The sequence below is a fragment of the Sturnus vulgaris genome, chromosome Z (genome assembly GCF_052056855.1).
Source record: "Sturnus vulgaris isolate bStuVul1 chromosome Z, bStuVul1.hap1, whole genome shotgun sequence".
Taxonomy (NCBI): Eukaryota; Metazoa; Chordata; class Aves; order Passeriformes; family Sturnidae; genus Sturnus; species Sturnus vulgaris.
The window spans coordinates 39,355,309-39,379,328 of NC_142283.1; the positions used below are offsets into that span (position 1 = coordinate 39,355,309).

At 35.8% G+C, this 24,020-nt stretch overlaps 1 protein-coding gene across 1 annotated transcript in view; it reads left to right on the forward strand.

The window, feature by feature from the left end:
- Window positions 1–24,020, forward strand: part of AUH (AU RNA binding methylglutaconyl-CoA hydratase) — a 110,867-nt gene that overhangs the window by 28,972 nt on the left and 57,875 nt on the right. Inside the window, exon 4 of the mRNA XM_014869075.2 lies at window positions 11,212–11,298. Coding sequence (XP_014724561.2) covers window positions 11,212–11,298 — 87 coding nt within the window. The remainder of the gene's footprint in view (window positions 1–11,211; window positions 11,299–24,020) is intronic.

Sequence of the window (24,020 nt, forward strand, 5' to 3'; positions counted from 1 at the left end):
CCATTGATTCTATATCCATTTAAGTAAAAAATTATGCAGCCTGTGTGCTGGTCTACTGGTGGTCCTGATTTGTTAGCCTGACAGAAATCAGTAGAACTGAGACATAGCACAGAATCAAAAATAATGTCTTAATTTACTATTTGGAAACATATAACTGTACTATCCTCATGTTCTTCCACCAGTACTGGTCTTGTGGTTTAACCCCAGCTGGGAACTAAGCATATGCAACTGCTTGCTCACGCCCTCACCAGTGGAATTAGAGAGTGAATTGGAAGAATAAAAGGCAGAAAACTTATGGACTGAGATAAAGACAGTTTCAGTGGGAAATCAAAAGTTGTGGACACAAGAAAAGTAAAACAAAGCATTCATTGACCACTTCCCATGGACAGGCAGGTGTTCAGCCTTTGACAGGAGAGCAGGGCCACGTCAAGTGTGATGGTGACTTGGCAAGAAAAATGGCCTCACTCCAAATGTCCTTCCTTTCCTCCTTCTCCCACCACACTGTATATCCTGAGCGTGATGTCACATGGTCTGGAATATCCCCTTGGTCAGTTGTAATCACCTGTCCTGTGTGGAGAATCTCCAGTCTCTGATGCACCCCCAGTCTCCTCACCAGCATGGCAGTACAAAAAGCAGAAAAGGCCTTGGCTCTGTGTAAGCCCTGCTCAGCAATAACAACATCATCTCTATATTACCAACTCTGTTCCCAGCACAAATCCTAAACACAGGCCCCCATTCGAGCTGAAAAGAAAAAAAATTACCCCAGCCACAACCAGCACAACTGGTCTATTTTAATGTTTCATGGAGGAAACTTCAGGAAGTCTTGTTGTACTAGAAGTTGTAAGAGAATAGGGATTGGGGAGTGACTGAATGATGGAAGTTTCACAAAGAAAGCTAGTTGGTGTTTGGGAAAAAAATTACTGTATTTCTAAGAGATTAGATTTATATCTTTATAATGATTCTTTTTTCCTCCTGCTTCTGCAAGTGAAGATGAATTCAGGAAACACGTGTGAGGTGTAAACTGTCTTTCTGCAGCCTAAGAGGTCAGCAGGAGGAATATTGTTATGTGTGTCTAAGTTTAGAGCTGGACACAGGATGGAAAAAGAGCCAGCTGACCTTGGTCTATAGCTGATCTGAATTTGCATAGGCATTGGAAGAAGACTGTAGATCCTGTAAATAGGATGTTAGTTGTTTATATTCAGGATTCCTATATTTTAAGTGGAAACTTGTGTAAAATAGCACCTGGGCCTTTCAGAAAGTCTCAAAATTAAAAAGCTTAAAGGGAAAAAAAGATGGGCAACCACCTCTCTCTATTCCCGAAGTTGTACCTTCTGAAATATCCTATTTAGGAGAACTGATATAGCAGATAGTGCTTTAAATATGCCGATCTGCATGTAAATTATTGCAAGATATGTAGGATAACTTACAGTGGAGCTACAATGCTGCCATTTTACCACAGGGAATGTTTAAGACTGGCATGTTGCCACAAGCTTAAATATATAGGAACTGCAGACATTTTGTTTGTTTTTCACAGTTGGATGGTTTTCAGGAATGTTTCTGTGACACAGAGGGCATATGTGCAAAAACTGCAGATACCAAGTCATGGTAATAAATTATGATAGCCAATCTTACATGGAAGAATATCAGTATCCATTTTGGATTAAAAATCATATATCTGCATTTAGGCAAATTCAGGAATCTACCATATACATGCAAAAAATTTGTTTTTATTAATTTAAATTACTTTCTTATGTAGGAAATATGCATGGCGGCCTTCATGCCAAACTGTTTTTCCATAAAACTAAAATGACTGCAGTGAGCATCTTTCTCATTGTGTTTTGAAATTTAGAATACTGCTTGCTTTTTATTGTTGTTATATGTAAATGCATTTTCCTTTGTACTCAGTTCAGGTGGTGTTTGCAAAGATTTGTGTCTGTACAGGTGTGCAACAGGATTGGTGATTGCTCTTTAGTAAAGCAAATGGCTACAACTGAAAGTAGATAGTTACTCTTTAGTTATGAAAGGTGCTTTCTCTTAAGTTGTGAAAGATGCTTTAACCATATATTGAGAACTAATTTCTTAGATAAAGTGATATTTAACAGGCAGTTATAAAAAATATGTCATAATCTCCTTTGTATGTTTGTGTAACAGTACCAAAGGCTGAGAGATAACCCAGTTAGATAGGCATAGGGCCAAGGTCTGTGCTTTCAGTCAGTGACTGTTTGTTTATAGCTCTTTGGCACTTCAGAGCCTGATCTTAGTATATTAATTCACTGTTAAAGCTGAATCTCGTGATAGTGCTCTGGTATTACTTTTTTGGTTCCTTGTGTTTTGCATACTCAAATATCTTTCTAATGCCCATGAGCATATGTGCCCTTACTTATATTAGTTTCAAATCATTTTGGATTTTTGCAGCTGCTGACTTTCTAAGAATTTTGTACATCTATAAAATTGAGTTCTGAATATTTTGATCTAACTTTTGAAGTTCTCCATTCCATTTTATATGAGAATATTTTAAGCACTTGCTTAGTGTTTTGTGGTATATTACTGATTTCTTTACCATTGTGTTTTTTGTTTTCTACCTTTGTTGAAATCATTACATGGTTTTTGTTCTGACTGGAACAGAGTTAATTTTCTTCCTAGTTGCTGCTGCAGTGCTGTTGTTTGGATTCAGTATGAGAATAATGTAGACAACACACTGATGTTTTGGTTGTTGCTTAGTAGTGCTTACTGTAAGCCAAAGGCTTACAGTGCACAAGAGGCTGAGAGGGGCCGCAGCCAGGACAGCTGACCCAAACTGGCCAGAGGGGCATTTCCTACCATGGAAAATCACGCCCAGTTTATAAACTGGGGGCAGTTGGCTGAGAGCTGCTGATTGCTGCTGGGGCGAGTGGTGAGCCATTGTACATCATGTGGTTTTTCTCCTTGACCTTCATTTCTCTCTCTCTCTCTTTTGTTCTATCAGTTGTTGTTGTTGTCGTTATGAGGATGATTATTCTTATTTTACTCTCATTATTAAATTGTCCTTATCTTGACTCTTTTCCTGATTGTCATTCCCATCCCACTGGCAACGGAAGTGCAGTAAGTGGTTGTGTGGTATACTTAGGTGCAAGCTTGGCTTAAACCACAACAGAAGTGCAGTAAAATGTAGAGAGCCAGGTCATGTTTGCCACATAGAAAGTGTAGAGTAAGTTGTACTGCTTTGTAGGATCTTCCTTTTCAGTAGTATTTCTAAAAGTACTTGCATGTACAGAGGCAAGTTGCTAGCAGTTCTTTGTTTAGCAGATATTTTGGTATGTTTTTTCACTTTTTGTCCTTAACTTTCAGGCCTCTCTCTGAAGCAACATTTCATTTCTTAATGTTCGGAATTAGTAACTGATTTAGAAGTATTGGTAGAGTCAGTTTGAATCTAAAATTTTGAAAATATTTAGGAATAGCATATGCAGTATGTTCTAAGTTTTTTTGTATATTCTTTACCTTTTAAACATTTAGATTTGAGTATTCATTTTTATTGGGGAAAAAAATTCTGTCTTTTAATCTCTTGAATATCCTTTTTATATTTTTGGAAGAGTTGTTTATTCACCCTTGGAAAATCAGACGGACTTCCAAAGCGCTCAGTTATGCAGAAATATGTTTAGGATGGAAGAAGCTGAGCTGGAGTTTGAACTGGCAGGTGTCGAGAGTAACAAGAAAAACTCCTGTAGGTACGTTAGTACCAAACATAAGGTCAAGGAAAATGTAGGTCTGCCTCTGCACGGGTCTGACAGCTTAATTACGGACAACAGAGTAAAGGTAGAAGTATTCTATTTTCTCTTTGCCTCGGTCTGCATGGGAAGGGTCAGCTCCCAAGTCTCTTTCATGCCAAGAAACAACAACAAAGTTAACAAAACACTGATAGAGTAGGACTGAGTTAAGATGCAGCTGTAGCAGTTGGACACATACGCGTTAACGGGGTTTGGTGGGATGCATCTGAATTGATCCACCATCTATCTTATTTGAAAGGTCATTGAAGGCCTAGGTCACTGGAAAAGGTCAAATACACCCATCTACAGAAATGAAAATTTGGGAAACTACTGACACTACTATTTTTGGGGGAAGTTGTGGAACAAGTGTTTGTGGAAGTTTTTTCTGAGAATATGAAAGACAAGAAAGAAAATGGCTGGGAAAACCCAGCTTGGATTTACCAAGGATAAATTGTGCTTTAACAACATGATGCTTTCTGTGATGAAACCACTTATTCAATGGATGCTCTGTACCTTGACTTTAACAAGGCGCTTGACATACTCACCCGTAGTATTCCTGTAGACAAGTTTGTAAGATACAATTTAGACATACAGACTGTGAAAAGTGTCTCATCTCTAAAGATCAAAGCATAGTGTGATGTTAGTGACTCAAAGTCAAACTGTTAGCAGTCCTTGGAATGGAGTTCCTTGAAAGCTGATGCTGGGTTTGGTAGTGCTATTCAGTATATTTGTAAATATTCAAATGGTAGGACTGAGCTATCCCTGAGTTTGCAGATGACTTCAAAGTGGAAGGAGAGGGAGATGTCTGGGAAGGAGGAGCACAGAGCCACCTTTTGTTCAAAGAAACCTTGAGAGGATGAAAAATTGGTCCGAGAAGAATTGCATGAGTTTTAACAAAGATAAATTGGAACTGCATCTGGTATGGAATAAACTTAAGTGGCAGAACAGGCTGGGAACACACTGGCTGGGATGTAGCTCTGCTGCAAAATATTTGTGGGTTCTGGGGTACAGCAAACTTAACATGACCTAGTAGTATAATATGGCATAAAGAAGGCAAAGAGTGTCGTGGACTGCATCATCAGCAGATCAAGGCATGTGCTTATTCTGTTCAGCACTTCATAGGCCAGCATAATGTAATTAGAGGTTTGGAGCTTGCTGAGAGGGGAGAGATAACTAGTCTTCCTGTGCCAGGTAGATTCAGAGAAAAATACTCTTATTTACAAGGGTTTGTACAGTGACAGAAAAGGCAGTGGGCACAGGTTGCTCTAGGCGAATACCATCCAAATTTTAAAAAAAATAAATTAGTGTGAGAACATTAATTAAGAATTAAGAATTAATGATAGGAATAGGTTTCCCAGAGAAATGGTGGAATCTCCCTTGCCAACAGTATTAAAGATTTGGAATGACCCCAGACAACCTAATCTAGGGTTGTGAATTTGATAGAAGTTTGGACCGGGTAATCTCTAGAGATTTTATCTGAGAAGATAAAAATAAAATCTCCAGGCTAGACTGGTCTATTATTCTATCAAATAGGTCAGGTTTTTTTGTTGCTTCATGGTGTCTTGGGGTGACTTTATGATGCAGGTATTCCCAGTCGTCTATTCTGTTTAGTATTGTTCATTCTTGTGCTGGGAAGTGCTTTGCCTGTTAAATAAACATGTTTTTTCTGCTTCTCTCCCATGAAATATTTCCCCGAACCAGTTGGAGGAGGGGCTGCTTGAATCTGTTTCCTAGAGGAAACCCTATTAAGAGGTTTCATCCAAAATTTGCCCTAAACCAGGACACATGGAATCTGTTCCAGAGTATCAGTAGTTAGGAGACATTCTCCCTGTTTTGACTGAGCAGTCTGAACTCATTTATTTTCAGTATTACAGTCAGTAATAGCTGTAATGGTTACAGATTGATGATCTGAGTATCCTGGGTCTGGCCGAGCTGGAGGTGCAATGGAATTATTACTGGTATGCATGCATATATTGTCTGCAAAGCAAAAAATGCTTTACTTTGACATAGGGAAGAGATTTCAGAAGTGACTGACATTGTTTTGTGCTGTGATTTGTCAAGCATGTGCTTTACATGCAGAAAAATGTTAGTTGAAAGCAAAGTAAAAATCATTAATCTACATGGCAACATTATCATGATCAAATTTAAATTATGCTTTTGTATGTTTTTAAAAGGATTTTAAGGATATAAATTGGAAGTACATATCAACAGAATAATACTCATGGCTTACTACTGTGTTAACAAAGTTTTACTTGTGTTAGACTTGACACTATCTTTAAATAAATGTGTTTGTTTCATAAGGTATTGTAGTTTAAAAATTGGGAGCTAAGTTGTCCTAAATAGATTCCAAGATGTAAAAGCTTTATTTCTGAAGTTCTTTGAAATTTAGAGGAAAAAGAAATGTGAGTAAATCTTTCTGGTTTTGAATGTAAGTTGACTGTAGTGTTGTCTTCACATACAGCTTCCTCTTGGGGTATTCTTAACCTTGTAGAAGTTTATTGATGTTCTGCTAATGATTTCTTGGATTTCATGGAATGGCTTTTCTAGAAGTTGCACATATCTGCTTTTAAATAAAGATATTTCCGTGGACTTTAATGGATTTTTTTAGTGGTTGTAAGTTAATCTATAATGTATGTCAAAGTTGGCCCCTTGCCCTCAGTATTTTATTTAGTTCAGTATGTGTGGAGAAGGATGAATATTAATTCATAGTCTGCTTTAAATGCATTGTCTGGGAATAAGATGTGGGCTCATAGGAATTCTTAGCATTTTAATGGTGAGGTAGTGCGTGTTTTGTGCTTCTAGTTGAAAGCATTGTAAGTTTTCCTTAACCTGTTTGAGTGGATTAGTGGTGCCTTTGTGTTTTGCTATTTGCAGTGTTCTTAGTACTTGCTGACAATATCCAGATGAATTTGATATAGTATGCAAGACAGTATCTTCTGATACTCCCCAGTGTCACCTCCTTATTGAAATTTTGGTGTGTTGACAGAAGTGGTCAGTCTGTATTTGGTAAGATCAAAGGCCAAGCTCACAATAACACTGCTGCACTAAGAATTTAATACTTTACCTCAAATGCTTGTGCATGTGTCACTTCCTTTCTTCTTCTCAGACAAAAGACAATTCAAGCACCTTATACACTTGATAGAATAACTTCACTGTTTAATTTGCGTGTTCCAGCTTTCTAAAAGACCTACTTTTTAATACAAAGTATTTATTGAATAAGTTTTTAAGTATCATATATTAACCATTATATTTTATGCCTTTTTTGTTTAGAGATTTTGTGGTGTGTTTTGGAAGTCACATAGAATAGTCTAGGCATATATATTATTTGGAAAGTGAGGCTTATAGTTGGAACATACTTTACAAACACAACATACAGCTTTTCACTGATATATAAATACTGATTAGCAAGTTTGTAAAAATATCCAAATAAGGCAGGAGGCATGGGGTCAGAGTAATCACTGTAAAAGTTGGTTTCCTTTGGTGTGTTCTCTGAGTTAAAAGCCATCCTTGTCATACGTATGTGTAGGTGGAAAAATTCTGGTGAATAACAGCAATATCCCTAACTTGTTGGACTGCCCTTGGCTTTCTCAAATAAACATTTTCTCTGGCATCATTGTGAAGTGGAAGTCAGGCACATGCTGCAATAATTCTCTCAACTGACAGTGTATTACAGCCAACCATTGAATAGCCAAATGTTTGAAACCATGCGAAAGATAGTTATTATATAAGACAGTTATCATATTTAGTGGACGTATGGTAAAAAAGGCACACAGACTAACCTTCCTATTTTATTCGGATATTGGAGGAGGGAAATGAGAAAGCGATGGATCAAAATCAAACAGATTTTCTTCTGGATTGTCCACTCTCAATACAAGTGTAGGTAGTATTTAAAACAGCATTTATCTCCCTTACATAAATTTCAAGAATTGATCTGGAAAGACAAGATCACAGCCAACCGCTAAAAGACTGCTATTTATACTGGTATTTTTCAAACATATATTTTCATTGGAAGTCGTCAGGAAAGTTCTCTCCTACCAGTTTGCTGTGTAAATTTTGAAGTGATACTTCTGTGAATTAAGTTGATTCAAGAAGAGTTTATTCTCAAGTGGAGAGTACCTATGAGAATGCTAATATAGCTGTAGGAGGCACTTTTCTTTTGTCCGCAGTAGCAGCTAGTAATTTGAAAATGGCATTTCACAATCTTTAAAGTGTAGTTCATAAAGTGCTGGGAGCAGTGAAGGTGAGAATTCGGGAGCATAACTCCTAAAATCACAGCTTCTGTTACTGTTCTGAGTGAATGAAAATCAATTAGTGGGACAAAGCATTGAGACGCCAGGGAGCTTAATATGGAGAAAACAACGATTCATGCTCCAGTACAAACCGAATGGATGTGGGGACATAATTACAGTGTACCATCAAAACTGCAACAGTTCATTTGCCTCTGCTCCCTGGTAGCTTGGGTTTGCCCTTTTCCTTCTCGGGTAGGAGGTCTTAGAGAGTTCTGTGTTCAGTGTGGTGGGAAGGAATGGACACACAGTTGAGCCCCTGGAGTCTGTTGGGAGTGGATGTGGGGGAGCAGATAGGTCAAATTGTCCACAGATTTCAGCTGTGGCACGTAGAAAAAATTGCAGAGTTTTGTTGTGTCAGACTTTCTGTGGTTTAAAAACCTTGGCTACTTTGTTGTTCTGAGCTGTTAAGCAAATACTATTTTCAGATACTTTGAAGTAGAAAACCTGGGGTGAGAGAAGGGGTCTTCGCTTTTAATAGCTGAGAAAGCAGAACTCTAGTTCAATCTGCATTGTCCTTCATGGGTAGCTTCAGAAACGTAACTTTTTCTGCTTCTGACTCAAGAACAGATTTTGAAGAAATATGTGAACAGTTCTTTGCTATGTGGGTCAGAATTCATCAATAATTCTTCAACCAGTAGTCAAATCTTACAACAGGAACAAAGGTGTTAAGTTGGTGGCAGTTCTATCTCCTGTGACCCAGAGGATGCCAAGGCATATGTTCTTTTGGAGTGCAGTGAATGGCTTCTGACTAAAATTCTTCCCTCTGAGAAAGCTTCAGTTACTATTATTATTCTTTGGAGAGCTAAAATAGAAAAAGGGCTACCAAAAGGGCTCTTTCCATTTCCTTGACATTTATGAGGGAGAAACATTTAAAAAGGGAAATGTTAGTTTACAAAAGTTGGTTAAGGCACTAAGGTCAGCTATGTACTTGAAATTTCTTTACAGTAATCAATATCGTTAATTTAAAATTAGCAGCTATATTTTAATCCATTCCGAAACAAGTTTTTTGTTAAATATTTAATTAATTTATGTAAATATCTTCAAAGAAATGTATATTCTAACTGAAGGAAGACGTCTACAGCATATTTTTTGTTTTAGAAGAGCTGAGGTTTCTCTTGGTTGAGTCCATTTTTCTATGCATATATTCTAGTCTGAATAAACCCTAAAAATTGCTTTAATCTTATATTGACAGAAGATTTTCTTTGCAGTAATGCTAGATGTTTTCTTTATAATGCTTTTCAAGGGGATGCCCAGTGAGCAAGATTTCAGTGTGTGGAAGTTTTGACCCAAAGAGATTTTTGTTCATAAAGCATGCAGTTTCTTACATACGCAGTGATTTGAATAGAGTTGAAGAAGCTGAATCCAGACTTTAACTGATATAAAGTAAATGATATTTTTTCTTTCGCATCCTTGCTGATGTGACTTCTAAAGCAATTTACCATTTAGCTTCTTAAACATGACATTTCAAAAGCTCCTTTTAGCTCCAGAACTCTATATGTAAATGGATTTGTGAAAGTTGCTTGCAGTTTTATATATTTGGAGTTCTGTTCAGATTTATGGATGCAAATTTTGTTTGCTTTTTGGATTTCCTGGCATTGATGATGAACTATTAAGATGGCAGTAGCAATTTTTCTGCACTACAGGCTTGGCTGTAGTAATTCCTGTTTTATATTGTCCAGTCAACTGGTCTGTCCTACTCTCTCAGTTAGGGCACATTCTAGAAGGTTGTTTGGAAGTTTTTGGCAAAGTGCCTGGTAGTGTAAATTAGGCTTAACATTGCTGAGCAGGAAATATGCAAATGTAGACAGGACTGATGCTGCATTGTTTTTATATTGACATGCATAGAAGGAGAACAGAAGTCCCAGTTAAAAGAGGAGCTTCTATGACAGAAGTAGGAAAGATGTAGAGCTGCATTATTAGGCATGGTACTTTAAAGCAGCAACTGGATGTCCATCACTAAATGTCAGATTTAGATACTGATTTTCACAGAGCTAGCCTAGCGTTGTTTAGCATTACAACTAATGCTGTCAACAAAAGTATGTCTAAAACTATGTTTGATGGAGATGTCAGGATGGGTTACCATGAGTTCAGTCCAGAAAGTTAAAAGGTGAAACAAAACCTGTAATTTAAAAATCTGAGCTACAGTCTTCACTTAATCTGAGTTCAGTGCATTTTCCTGAATGGCTAGTATTCTCAGGATAGAAAAACATAAACTTTTTTTTTAAAATCTTCCTTTTATTGTCTTGTTTAGCCTTTTCAGCCATGCAAAGAGACTAGCTCAATAGATTAATTTTTACCAAATGGAACAAATACACACTAAGCTGCCTTGTGACTGTTTTGCTTCTTTTGAGGATGTGTCTATGAAGGTTTTGCCTTTTTTATGTATTGTTCATCTGTGAGAAAGATAGGCTTCTATATTTAGCTGTTATTATTACTACAGTTAGTTTTCTTTTTTTGCACACTCATGAGAGAAAATGTCAGCTTTTCCTCTAAGTGAGTTTTTAAAATCACATTTGTGTCCATGTCTCGCTATAGCATGCATATTAAACAAACTTAATTTTTATATACTCATGAAGAAAATAGGTAAAAATTTTCAAAATTTGGCTTCTTTTTTGACAAATAAAAAATGACAGTATGTAACTTATTCCAAAATGAATTCAAGTAAATGAGTGGAAAGTGAGCTGAAGAATTGGTCCATTTTTATTTAGGTATATATATAGTCTGTTAATATAAAACCATGCAATGTATGTATTGTGTGATCTACCAATAAGAGAATAACAAGAGTACAGTATGAAAAATACATATATATCAGACTTTGTGACACAGTTGGGAAAATGAAATGGTATGACAGATGAACTATAAGCGTAAATGCTGCTGTTCATAAAGTATTTTAATAAGAGAGAAATGTCACTGGGAAGAATATACTTAATGAAAATCTGGTTATGGATAATTTCCTTTTTTCTTTGTTTGTTTTGGGCTTATTGGTTTTGTTTTTGTCTTTCCTTGACAAATAGTTCATGTTTTCCTTGAAATCCGTGGAAAATTTTTATGACCAATTTTAACTCCTTGTTTAAAATTAGACTTAAAATTCTTATAAATGAAGAAATATTTTGCTTTTGCAAATATATCTACAATACTATTTTCAGTTTGCTAACATGTATATGAAATGTCACTTACAGGTGCTGACCTTAAGGAAAGGGCAAAAATGCACTCAAGTGAAGTTAGTTCTTTTGTCTCCAGAGCAAGAGCAACTATTAATGAATTGGGTAAGTAGCTTCTCCCTTGAAGAATGTTATTGTAACTTTAACCTGAGAATGTTAGATCAGAGGAATGACATAAACATGCATAGTTAATTCTTGACAGGTAGTAGAGTATCCCTAACTGTGTAGTATCACATCACAGGTCCTGACTTGGAAAGAACCCATAAGGATTATTGAGTATATTGATAAATATGAATCATGGTGCGTTTATTCTTTTAAAATGTTCCAAGTTGAGTTGGACCTTTTAAAAGAATGCTAGAAAAGCTAAATCTCAACTGAAATAGAGATGATTTGCCCTGTTGTTTTCATAAAGGATAGATTGTTCAGTGACATCAAAGTTCTTTAGAATTCAGTTTTTACTATTGCATTCTTGTGGTTTGTATAATTAGTATGGTCTAATACATTTTAGAAACATGTTAAACATCAGCTGCTAATAGAAATTTAGCTACCAAGGTTTTTTCAAATTTTATTTAATATATTTTGGTGTAATAAAACCTGTTAATAGGTCTGGATTTTAATCAATTTGTACCAGTTTTTAAGGGTAGTAATTTTTCTGTATGTTTTACTTTAGGAATGTGCCATCAAGTAATTACATTTCTACATCTCTGCTGATCAGTTTAAATGTAATTACTTTTCAACAGGTTATTGCCAATATGATCTGTTGAAAAGAAAAGTGTAGTATTCCATGTTTTAAGGAATTAATTTTCTACATTTATGGTCTATATAAAACATATTCTCTCACTTGAAATTTGGCACACAACTCTGAGGAATAAATAATTGCTCGGAAAATTTATTTAGATGCTTTTCCTTAAGAATACTATGTCACATTTTGGTTTGGCAGAATGTTATGGATGGATAGCAGGTTTTTTTTTTAGGTAAATGACAACATGCTGAAGAATGAAACTTAGATTAGGTAATTCATGGAGATACTTGTGTCATGAAAATGACTGTCATGTCTTTGGAGTGAAGTAGACACTCAAGGCTGTTTAAATAAGTGAAATCTGTAAAATACCTAAAAGTGAATAGATCATTAATTTCCTGCAACTGATACTGTATGTCATGCTAGTACTTGTCCTTCTATTGGAATGCCAAGCTAGTGGCAACAGGTTGTTTGATTCATTTACTTTGTAAGAATTTTAGGATGCTTTCTTACCATTAATTAATAATTTTTCAGCCTTCCTTGGCTTGAAGCTACTGGAAATACATTAGTGTTTAAATATGAGCAACTAGTTTCAAGATTTTCCTATGATGTGTAAATAGTTTTTTAAAATAATTTATTTTCAAATTTTTAAGTGAGAAAATTTCTAAAGTCTGAAGAATATTTGAATTTGACATTCTTCGCTGAATGGCTGGAAAATGTTCACGGTTATTTGATGCTTTGTTTTGCCTCAGGATTGAAAAAACTTTGAGAAAAATATTTGTTTTCATCTTCATTAGGGTTCCTGTGAGAGTATTTAACTACTGAATATGTAAGCAAATTTTCAGTGTTATCTAAAAGGCTTACAGTGAATTACTTGCCTCAGTCAGTTTCACTAGGCCTTTCTCAGAGCCCCATCCAGCCTGGCCTTGAACACTTCCAGGGACAGGCCTTCCACAGTTTCTCTGGGCAACCTATTCAAGTGCCTCACCACCCTCACAGTAAAGAATTGCTTCCTAAAACCTAGTCTCTTCCAGTTTGAATCCATTCATCTTGTCCTGTTGCTACAGACTCTTGTAAAAAGTCCCTCTCCATCTTTCTTCCAGGCTCCCTTCAGATACTGGAAGGCTGCAATTATTCACTCCAAAGCCTTCTCCTATCCAGGCTGAACAATCCCAACTTAGCCTTTCCTCATTGGAGAGGTGTTCCATCCCTCTGATCAACGTGTCCCTTCTCTGGGTTCACTCCAGAGTACCCTCACACCAGCAGGTCTATGTCCATCCTGTGATGAGGACCCCCGAGATGAATGTATTACCCCAGGTGGGGGTCTCATTATGCCATTCTCTACATCAGGAAAAGGTAGAACATGTAAAAAAAATATATAAGAGGTTAGATTAGATGCGCGCATAAGATGTTCCATTGTTTGATGCTCTGATGAATAGAAGTGAATATTAATTTTACAGCAAGTCAAAGGTTCTTAGTTCTTTTATTTCAGTCTTCTGAAGAAGTGATCTGTTCATTACGAAATGTAGTTTATGTAGAACTATAGGGACATTGTATTTGCATTTGGTCACTGCAATTAATATGTAAACTGAAAATAATAATGGTATTTTTCTTGCCCAGCAACAACTAGAATGCTGTGAGGTAGTTAAAGAGGGGAAACAATTTTCAAATTAATATTTACCACTGCAGAATATTATGTAGCTAGGGAACAATATTTCCAATCTCCTATTTTGTTCCTTTTTTTCTATCTAAGTTTAATACTATAATCTCATTTAAAATGTATTCTCCTTCTTGCTTTTCAGAACTAGGTCATGTTTTGATAATTGCATTTGTATTTAGATGTGTGACCTAGTAAGGAGTTAAGTCTTTTTAGCTATATTTTCAGAAAGAAGACAATTAAGTTACCTTTATAGATGAAATACAATAAAGGTTAATTATGTCTTGAACAACTAGATAAACTTAGCTTTTTAGAATTAACATCCTTTGGCTTTCTTTAGTTTCTGTCAATGTCATTACATTTAAAATCCTAACACTGGTTGTTGTGTAAAAATCTGTAGTATCATTTTGAAATACCACTGCTGAAGGGAATTTTCTGGAAATTAAAAGCATACTGCACTTATTTATATTGGAATAATTTATAACGTCTTGCTAAATTTGAAGAAGTAAGACTGCAGTAATTATGACTTTGTTTATAAATAAATGCTTTAAAAAAGAGCTGAAAAAATTGAACGGAGCCATTAGTTGCAGCACTTAGAGCTTTAAGTTGGGGAAAATGAAAACACCCTCTATTTTTAGCAGTGGTTGCTTTTGCTAAAATTATACCAGAATTGTGGAGGTTTGCCTGGGGTTTGGGTTTGTCTGTGTGTGTCTGTGTTTTCTTTTTTTTTTTTTTTTTAATAGTAAGAATTATAGGCCTACTTGTCCACTACTATATTCTCCTTGAAGCACTTCATTACTGATGTAAGGCTGTCTTTACCCTCAAGAAAGTGGGAGAGAAAAGCCTTAACAGATCTCTTGTAACTATGCACAAAAAGACAGGCCTAACTAAATTATGTCAAATGACAATGATTTCCAGAAGCCTTGTTTTTGAGGCTTTGGCAGGGAAAAAAACTCCCTAATTGTGTGTCAGATCTTCAATACATATTTTACAGTATGCCTTCTATTAAATTCGTGTTGTGGAGTCAGGACTGTGATAGTTCTCTTTTGGGATTTCAGTTGCAAAGCAGACTCGAGGGTACGTATAGAGCTGGATGCAATAACCACACTCCTTAATAAAAACACCATATTTAATAAAAATTAAAACTGAAGTTGTAGAAAGAATTTCAATTCAGCAAATACATGTAGTTACTCAAATTGACATTTGGCTCCAACCTTTATTGAGAAACACGCTTGATTAGCAAAGCTTTTCCAAAGAACGTAGGCATAAGTGGTCATATCCCATAAACAGGGAATAAAAATTGGAGACTGACTTTCTTGGTTACTTCTTAAAATTAATGTGTGGTCAGGCTTTTCTTTTATTTCACTTTTGGAGACTAAATATCTTACTCATGGCTTGATAGAACCTAGATCTGAACTAAGTTAAGAATAAATTTTTTAATGAAATACTAAGTTTACTTGTTTTCTGTCTGTCTTGTTGCATTATAACAAATCTTACAGGTCTTTGTTGAAAATATTTGATTAGTTTTGATGCATAAGCTGTAATACGACTTTAATATGTGGTAATATTTAGTAACTTTGTTTAGACATAGTTTTATGAGATATGGTTTGTTTTAACATACTCCATTCGAATGAGATGATCCGGAATGAAAGCACCTTGTGGTCAATTGTGTTGCAGTTGTGTTTTTTATTGTTTGCTTTTTATTTTATTATGAGCAGATACAGTTCTATATTTAAAGGGTTTTTCTTCCTTCTTCAGAATTTTTTCTGTCCTTCTGGCTTTCAGTCATCACCAAACTTTTAATTTACCTTAAAGAGCATACTTGTTCATCCTTCAGACGAATATCCTCTTTTTGAAAAAGTTCCTAGTTTGACTATTAAAGACTGTGCATACATGCATTTTTTTGATGCCACATTATATGCTATAGTTTGGTTTTGGATGTGAGCTGTCAAAAATTTGTTTCAGAGGTCCCAAGAATGAAATCAAGATTATAAAAAATTTTACTTGATTGCTGGTCTGCTAGCTGCTACCCCACCTTCCAATTGTGAAGGCTTAAAAATAAGCAAGAATTATCATTAATGAGGTCAGTGCTGTGCCTTGTTTTACTATTTGAATCTCTAAGGCTTCTGTGGAGCTTTGGTTAGCATTTTAAATCCTGATTTAGTCATGAACAGTCAAGATCTACCAAATTTACCAAATCCATCTGTGTTTGCTGGAAGTAGATCTGGCCATCAAAGATGAAGTACTCTAGTTTGGATATCCTTTGATAAGAACTGTGGATTTCTGTCTTAGGGAAGAGAGATACAGGCTATGAACTGCGTTTACTGGGAAGCTGAAAGAAATTTCAGATAGCTATCAGATTTGAAAAAGGGGAAGTTACAGCTAGCAGAGCCATACTTAACAGTCAGCCTCAGGCATCGTGGTCTTTCTGCGTTGCCGACTCTGTGAAATGTAGATTTTAGCACGTTATTTCGCTTTCTGTGTTATGATGTTGCTTGTTTGATTAAGTGTACAGTCCTTGAGTACCAGCATTCAGAGTGTGTTGCTAGGCTCTTGGTTGTTTTCCAATAGTAGATTTATTTCTTCTCTTGATATTGAATTAAATTAACGTAGCCTTTGACTAAATGTTGTCTGATCCTGGTGCTGCTGTACAGCCATGACAAAAATCAACATAACCTCAGCAGTAGTTTAGTTTTTCTTCTGGTCGTAATTCCTGGTGTTGTTCTGGAGGGCAAGAGACTATGCTCTGGACATAGCTCTTTAAGTTTCCTTCCACCAAGGTAACTGTACCAAAAGTAGGATGCTACTCGCTCACATGGCTCACGTGGTTTATTGAGATCAGCATAGCCAGTTTGCTCTGTGTTAAAACATGCCTCCAGTTATCACTTGCTCTCCAGGGCTTCCATTCCCTCTCAAGGGAGCCACAATGTGCATGTTTGATGTGTTTGTAACACTGTCCTTTTCTCACCCTGTTCAGGTTTGAAATTGCGTGTTTCAGTCTCTGAATGGGAAAGAATAGTTTGTTGGCTCTTTGCTTTGCCTGTCTTGGTCTCTGGCTCTGTTCCTTGAATGAATTGGTATTCAAAAGGTAGCAACTCCTGACATAGGTATTATGACACTGAAAGCATAATGCTGCTCTTCTATTGAAGAAATCTTGAACTCACTGCTTGGGCCAAGTATGAGGCTTTGACTTCAGAATTGTCAGGTCTTGTAGTGAATACACCTTTTGCCTAGGTAGGCACTGGCTTGTTGATATTGCTAAGCTATCTTGTGAAATAAAAAAAATATGCTTACTGTGAAATGTTAGGGAGTGTTTCTTATGTAGTGTTCTGTGAATGAGCTGTCTTGAAACTATTATTTGGTAAAATACGCTAATTTAGAAATAAAATATTTTAGCACTAGACTGGGGAATGTATTGTGTCAAACAAGATTGCTAGTAATAATAGAGTATGTGTTATCTTCATACTGTAAATCAGACAAGTAGACAATTAAAAAAAAAGAAAACTGTATCTAATTTGATTGTCCTAACAACCAGAGATTATATTTGAGACTATAGGTGTATGTGTATATGTTACATAGAGACTATAGTTTGACTTTTATTTTGTGTGCTCTTTGAGAAAGAAAAAAAAACTTGCGTAGAAGTAAAAATGTAGAAATGTAACTGAATTAATTTAACTCCTTTGTGTTTCATAAATTCCCTGCTTGATTACGTGCTGTGCTGTTTTTGTGTGAATAATAAGTTCTTAAATGTACTTAGTAAGAATAAAAAATACAAGAAATTATTTTTATTTTACTTCTATCCAAAGCTTTAATTCATTTGCACAGAAAGTGAATTCTGTCATCTAGGTTTTACTTCATTATTGTCTTATTGAGGGCAGAATGAGACTACAAGATGAAAAATTATGTATATACGAAGAAACGGAAGAACCTGTTTATCTGACTGAGAGGTGATTGAAATATCTAAATTATTTTCTATAGTACAAGAAAATCATAAGAGAGTTGGTTACAGAGAACAGTAGCTGAAGGCTTTAATTAAACCACCTCTTTCATTCCCATTAGTTTCCCAGTTTCTGTTTCTATTATCAAGAATGTAGGATACACTGTCTCTCTTACTTGCCCATAATAAAGTACAAAATTAAAAAATTTAAAGTAAAGAATATAATATTACCGTATGAAAATTTGAAGTTTTTTCCAATTAAAAAATACATTGTTTCTGTGTCATATATGAGTGAATGATTAATGGAGGAAACTGAGAAATTAATAGGATTGAGTGAGGTGCTGTCGCCTCTGTCAAAACAAATGGAAGAAAAACATTATTAATACCTTTTGCTTAATAATCAGCTGTAATTGCAGTAACCATTTTCATTAAAAAGCAAAATTTCTTTACAAACACTAAAAAATATGTTTTTGGGGTTTTTCTATGCAGCTCTTTGCTGTTATTGATTGTCTGCCTGAACTTTGAAGGTATTAAAGCAGACAGTAATGTTCAAGTCTATCAACAACTGTAGTCTATTAAGCTTCTTATCTAAAGCACAGGAATTAGAGGGTACCCAAAATCCTTTCACAGTTGTAACTAGCAAGTGTATGGCTCAGAATTTCATATTCAGACTTTAAAGTGTGGTTGTTTTTGCAGATGAATGTATTTTTGAAACATACGGAGATATATAAATTAATGGAATAATCACTTTGTCATTTTTTTGCATTTATGAGAGGTAGAGCTTTGCAACATTTAATTACTCGCCCTGTGCAGAAATGGTTTGACCAGTCTTCTTTACCCTGAAGTTCAGGTAGGAAAATTTGACAGTCTCTCTCTGCCACTTTCAAATGTTGCTGCATATACTGGTTGGTTTTCTTAGTGTTACAGAATGGATGAAAGTACTTGCTGAAGTATTTTGTTTCTGTTAGCTTTTTTCCTCATAGAAGAATCTTTTTTGATGGTAGTGCTTGCAACTGAAAATGAAAGCAAACTGTTGTAGTCACTGATTTGATTACAGATTTTGCAAGGCAAGGTAACTGCCTGAAACAAAACTCATTGCAAAGGTTATATGCCATCACAATGTTGTTCTTCAGGAAAAGGTCCACAAAAATGAACTCAAGATACAGTGCTGTGTTCTAATTATTTTTATGATTTCCTGTGACATAAATTATTTAATATGTTAAATGTAATTTTGTGATCTTAATCTTCCTAGTATAAAGAATATTCCAGTTATCAGAACTGCATATGGACTGCCTCTGCTTGCCACTCAAAGGGCATAGCTTATGACATTTATGCCCCCTTGCCTTTTATTTTTTTAAGTTAAAAGAACTTGTTTTTTAAAATCAAGAGCCACATCACCAAGAGACATTAAGAATTGGGGTAGTGAAGAGGTGGAAGAGAAACTTATTCAGAGTTACAAAATAAGAATATTTCGGTGTAAACTTAATTATTTTAAGAACAAAATAAAAATCCATTTCCAGTTATTGAACAAGCTACAACATAGTTTCAAAAAATCATTACTGCTGATTCAAAATTCCTATTTATGCCTGTGGCCCTTTGAAAATTCTTTTATAACTTGTAACCAGACAATTTGGAGATTTTGGGTTCCTAAAGAAACTCCGTAAGGTAACAGATGCCAAACTTTTCAATGCTGATGTCAGCCCGCAGTCTTGCAGTCCTATATGGTTTTAAGCTACTTTTAGTTGAAATATACACTAAAGATAAATGGCATGTAAATAAGTGCTTTGCTTTGTAATAACAACACTAAAATTTGTGATTCTTTATTTGACATTCTCACTCTTAAGATATGACTCCTTTTTTCCTCTTGCTTTCCTAATGGGTGACCTTCAATCATGGAATCTATCTACAAATATGCACTTAGTAGTATTTAAACATTTTGGGGGCATGTGCCCATTCTTTTCATTAATTTGAAGTCTTTGTTGTTACTACATTTAAATAAATGTACTAAGAAATTGGGAGGGAGCTTTCTTATCTGTAGATTAAAGTTTGTCCTTGGAGAGGTTCTGGAACAACTAAAAGTGGAAACTAAACTACTACTGGGCACATGAGGGACATAAGGTGTAGTCATGAGATGGAGTCAGAGGAGGGAAATGTTGCTTAACCAGTCTGACAACCTATGATGAAATGAGTAGTTTGTTAGATGAGAAACAGGGAGTGGATATTGTCTACCTTGACTTCAGTAAGGCTTTTGACAGTATCACTTGCAAAATTTTTGTAGAGTAACTGGTGAGTATGGACTGGATGAAAAGGCAGTGAAATGGATCGAAAATTGGTTAAATGAATGGGTCCAGACTGTGAATCATTTAGCATGAAGTCTGCTTGGAGGCCCCTAGCTGGTGTGTATCCCAGGGGCAGCATGGGTTCAGTCCTATTCAACATCTTTAATTGTCTGGATGATGGGATAGAGTAACATCAGCAAGTTTGCCGATGATGTAGTAGCATAAGGAATGGGTTGTGCTACCATGCAGAGGGAACTCAGCAAGCTGAAGAAATAGACTTACAGGAACCTCAATAATTTCTGCAAAGGAAAATGCAAACAACCTCATGCATCAGGTACATGATGGGGATAATAAGATGAAAAGCAGCACACAGAAGCCCTGCAGATCTGTGTGGGACACCAAGTTGAATGTGAGATAGCGCTGTGCCCTTGGCAGGGGTACACAGTGGTATCCTGGACTGCATTAGAATGTTGCCAGGAGTTGAGGGAGGTGATCCTTTCACTCTCATCAGCACAGATGAGGTCATTGTTGGAGTACTCTGGCTAGTACTATGCTCCTCAATAAAAGACAGAGCTATTAGAAAGTCCAGTGAAAGGCCCTGAAGGTGATAAATGCTCCAGAGCATCTCGTCGGTGAGAAAAGGTTGAGCAAGCTAGGACTAGAGAAGAGAGGCTCAGGAGGTGATCTCAGCAATATATGGCGGTGTTGGAAGATGGAGCTAGGCTGTCTCTGGTGGTGTCTAGTGACAGGAGCAGAGGCAATGGGCACAAACCAGAACAGAAGAGATTCTCCCTGAACATCAGGAATTCACTGTGAAGGGAACTGAACATTGATACTGGCTGCCCAGTTGTTGGAGGTTGTGAAGTCTCCCTCCCTAGAGATCTTCGAAAGACACCTGGACATGAACTTGAGCAAGACAAAGGTGAGCTCCAGAGGTCTCTTTCAGCCTTAACCATTCTGTGATTTAAGGGTTTCCCATGTGTTGCAGGCATATGTAGGCAGGTATTTGTCACATCTTCTTAATTTGCTAGAGTTAAATAACAAATTGTGGAACTGTTAATCTCTTCCTCAATTTATAGCATTTTCCTCTAGTAATCCATGTAATACTGACAGTATGCAGGGTATTCTTATACAATTCATCCTCCTGGCTTTATATTTTATGAAATTCATTAATCAGAAGGAAAAATGACTTGCTGGAAATGCCCCCTGAAGTTGCTTATCCTAGTAAGCTGTTCACTTATCAACCTTGTTTGTCAAATAATCAGAAATGCACATGTGGAAGAAATATCTTTGACAATCTGTTTCTTTGTTCTGTGGCAATTCAGTTGTGTTGTTATTTAAAATCGAATTCTGTAGCTACTTCTGTCTTAGATGGATGCTCATAGTTTTTGAGGCAAGTAGAGTATGCTCACTACTTTCTTTTCAGTTTCATTCTGGGAAACAAGAATTCTTCTATTCATAATTAAAGACAAGTCAGGGTTTTGAATCTGGTTCAGGAGGTCCTAGACTTAGTGACAAGCTTCTGGTTTATATCTAAATAGCTGTTCTTTATGAAGGTTGGTTGCCAGAGGTCACTGAATTGAGAAAGGAACAATATGTAGCTTTTTTGAACATGAATCAGTGTTAGGATATAGGTACAGGAATAGGCTATAGGTATCCTATGGTATAGGATAACACAGGAATAGTAAGGGAAGTTGACTGTCTTTCAGTTTAATGTTTTGTATCAAATGCATAAAAAGGCAGACTTTAAACTGGGGGTTCATTTGAAAGTTTGTAGATAACAAATTCTGACTGCTGTAATTAGTTGAATTGAGAATATTTGCCCTAATCTGTAAAAAGTATTTCAAAAATAGAAGTTTATTATATTTAAGGGACTGTGTAGAGTTTTTGCATTGTTAGGACTTGAGTGGGCTTTCATGGAATTTTCTTTTCTGATTCATGGGAATCATGATGTGTTACTGCAGAAACTGTGCAGACCTTCTACTTCTAGAGAAACTGAATTCTCTGTCTATTGGATTTTAGTTCTTTAATGATGGCTCCTGCATCTTAACTAAAGGAAGGAAGTACTGCAGGTATTCTTCAGGTTGATTTTAACAGCTGCTAAGCTACAAATGGTTGATTCTCATACACTTCATTGGCACTTCAGTAGTAGAAATCTCAAAATCTTGTGTCTAGCTCAGGATTTTTTTTTTCCATTTATATGCGTATGTGGTACAGTTGCTTACAGAAAATCTTATATGTATAAATCTGTTTAGCAAGCAAGGAGGACACTCTAGGAAGTTCATGCAGGTTGACCAGAAACACAAATCATGAAGTCTGGAATTCTGGATAGCCATATTATTCTTGTGCCTGTTTCAGGAACTCACAGTAAGGGATCAGCATTAGTAATAGATCTTCCTTTGAGTAATTGGACACCAGCTAAAGAAAGTGATATTTTGCCTATTATGTGAAATTTACTATATATGATGTTTCATAAAAACAAGGCTACTTTCGTATGTAAATTGTTGTCATTTTGGTTTTACTATATATATTCATTCTTCATACTTCTGTCTTCCTTGTTAACTGTGGAAAGTAGGTTTTTCTTTGTTGATCAGGCCATTTGTTTTTTGTCAATAATGACAAACTGAGAAGCTGAGGTTGTGCAGGAATAAAAAATGGCTGCCTGAGAGTTACTAAGAAAGTGTCACATGTAATTTAATTTTCTCCCAGCTATTATCTTATATATCTGTAATTTTATAAGAACTTTCTTAACAAATTAGTCAGGAGACTAAATAGTAATTTATGATTCAGGTCAGTAGAATCCAGGCAGTTTCTGCTTTCTATTTGGGGAATGTCAGTATCCGCAATAGTATGAATCAGCTGTGTGGGCGTTATGGCACACATCTGAGAAACTATTTAGTGGTCAAGTCCTCCAGACCAGGTGCCTGTATTCATATGCTACCCTGTTGTTCGTCATGGCCTCTAAGTAAAAAGGAAATCCCTTGTTAGTCACCAGCAGTAGACATCATGTGGAAAGTCATTTGAAGATGAAATAACAATTACCTGCCTCAAAACAAGTGTGATTCTTTGAAATTAATTCGAATTAATTACATGTGTTTTTATATGCTTAATTGCAAAATGCTGCCCCGTGACTTTCTGTACTCATGGCATATCTGAAGGACAGTTTAGTTACTCTATTCTAAACTTTCCATAATGAGGAATCACAGGAGAGCAAGTGGTATCCCAAGACTTCAAGATGCTGCTGGTCTGCCTAATCTAAAACTACATGTGACAGGTCTGTTTAGCAGGGATGTATTCCCGACGTTGAGCTGAAGATTCACAGTTACTGCAGACTAGGAAGCAGATCCATTTCTTATATTGGTTTATGTCATGTTTTCTATTTTGTTTGAGCTGTTTATGGTTTTAGTTTAGCTTTATTATTTTACTAAGTTTATTTTCTCTCATTGAAGTTTGGTTTACCTGTTGGTCACTCTACCTGTATTATGTCTTGAACGGCCAGTAAACATCCTTTTTTACAGATTTTGTCAGCTTCTGTGCTAAGAGATTATTCCTCAAACAACTTAATACATAAAATTTATTTTGATCTGCTTGTTCACATTTTTCTTCTCCTCAGCTAGAAGTCTCTGCTCCTTTGTTCTCGAATACAGGCACGTGTTTTTGTTTTATGTCTGGTTCTGTTGCTGACATAACATAAACTGAATTGGACTTTTCTCTTTCTTTACTGTACTTAGAACCTTACTTTTTTGAAATATAATTAAGCATTGATGTTACTTTAGGATGTGACTATAGGCATTTGCTTGGGACATGTTTTATTTGCAGAATAGAACTGTTACTTACAGTTTATAGAATAAGCAGCATGTTTTACATTAGAATAGATGTGCGAAGTAATCCTTTCTGAATTAATTGTGTGAACTACCTTATTGTTTAGTGTCCTTTATATTCCACACTTTGATGTACTATGGTAACTCAGTGCAATTCTCTAACTAAAGTTTAATGCTGCTCATTACGTAGTCTTTTTAACTACTTCTAACAACATTAATCTTTATATATACATGAGGTACTCTTGTCTCTGTGTTGTACTCTCTCATTTAGTTTAGCTCATATGTTTCTTTTATATATATATATATATATATATATATATCTTTAGCTCCTTTTTTATTTCACTGTGCAGCTCATGATTGCACTCTGATAAACCTGTATCTCATCTAGAATTTA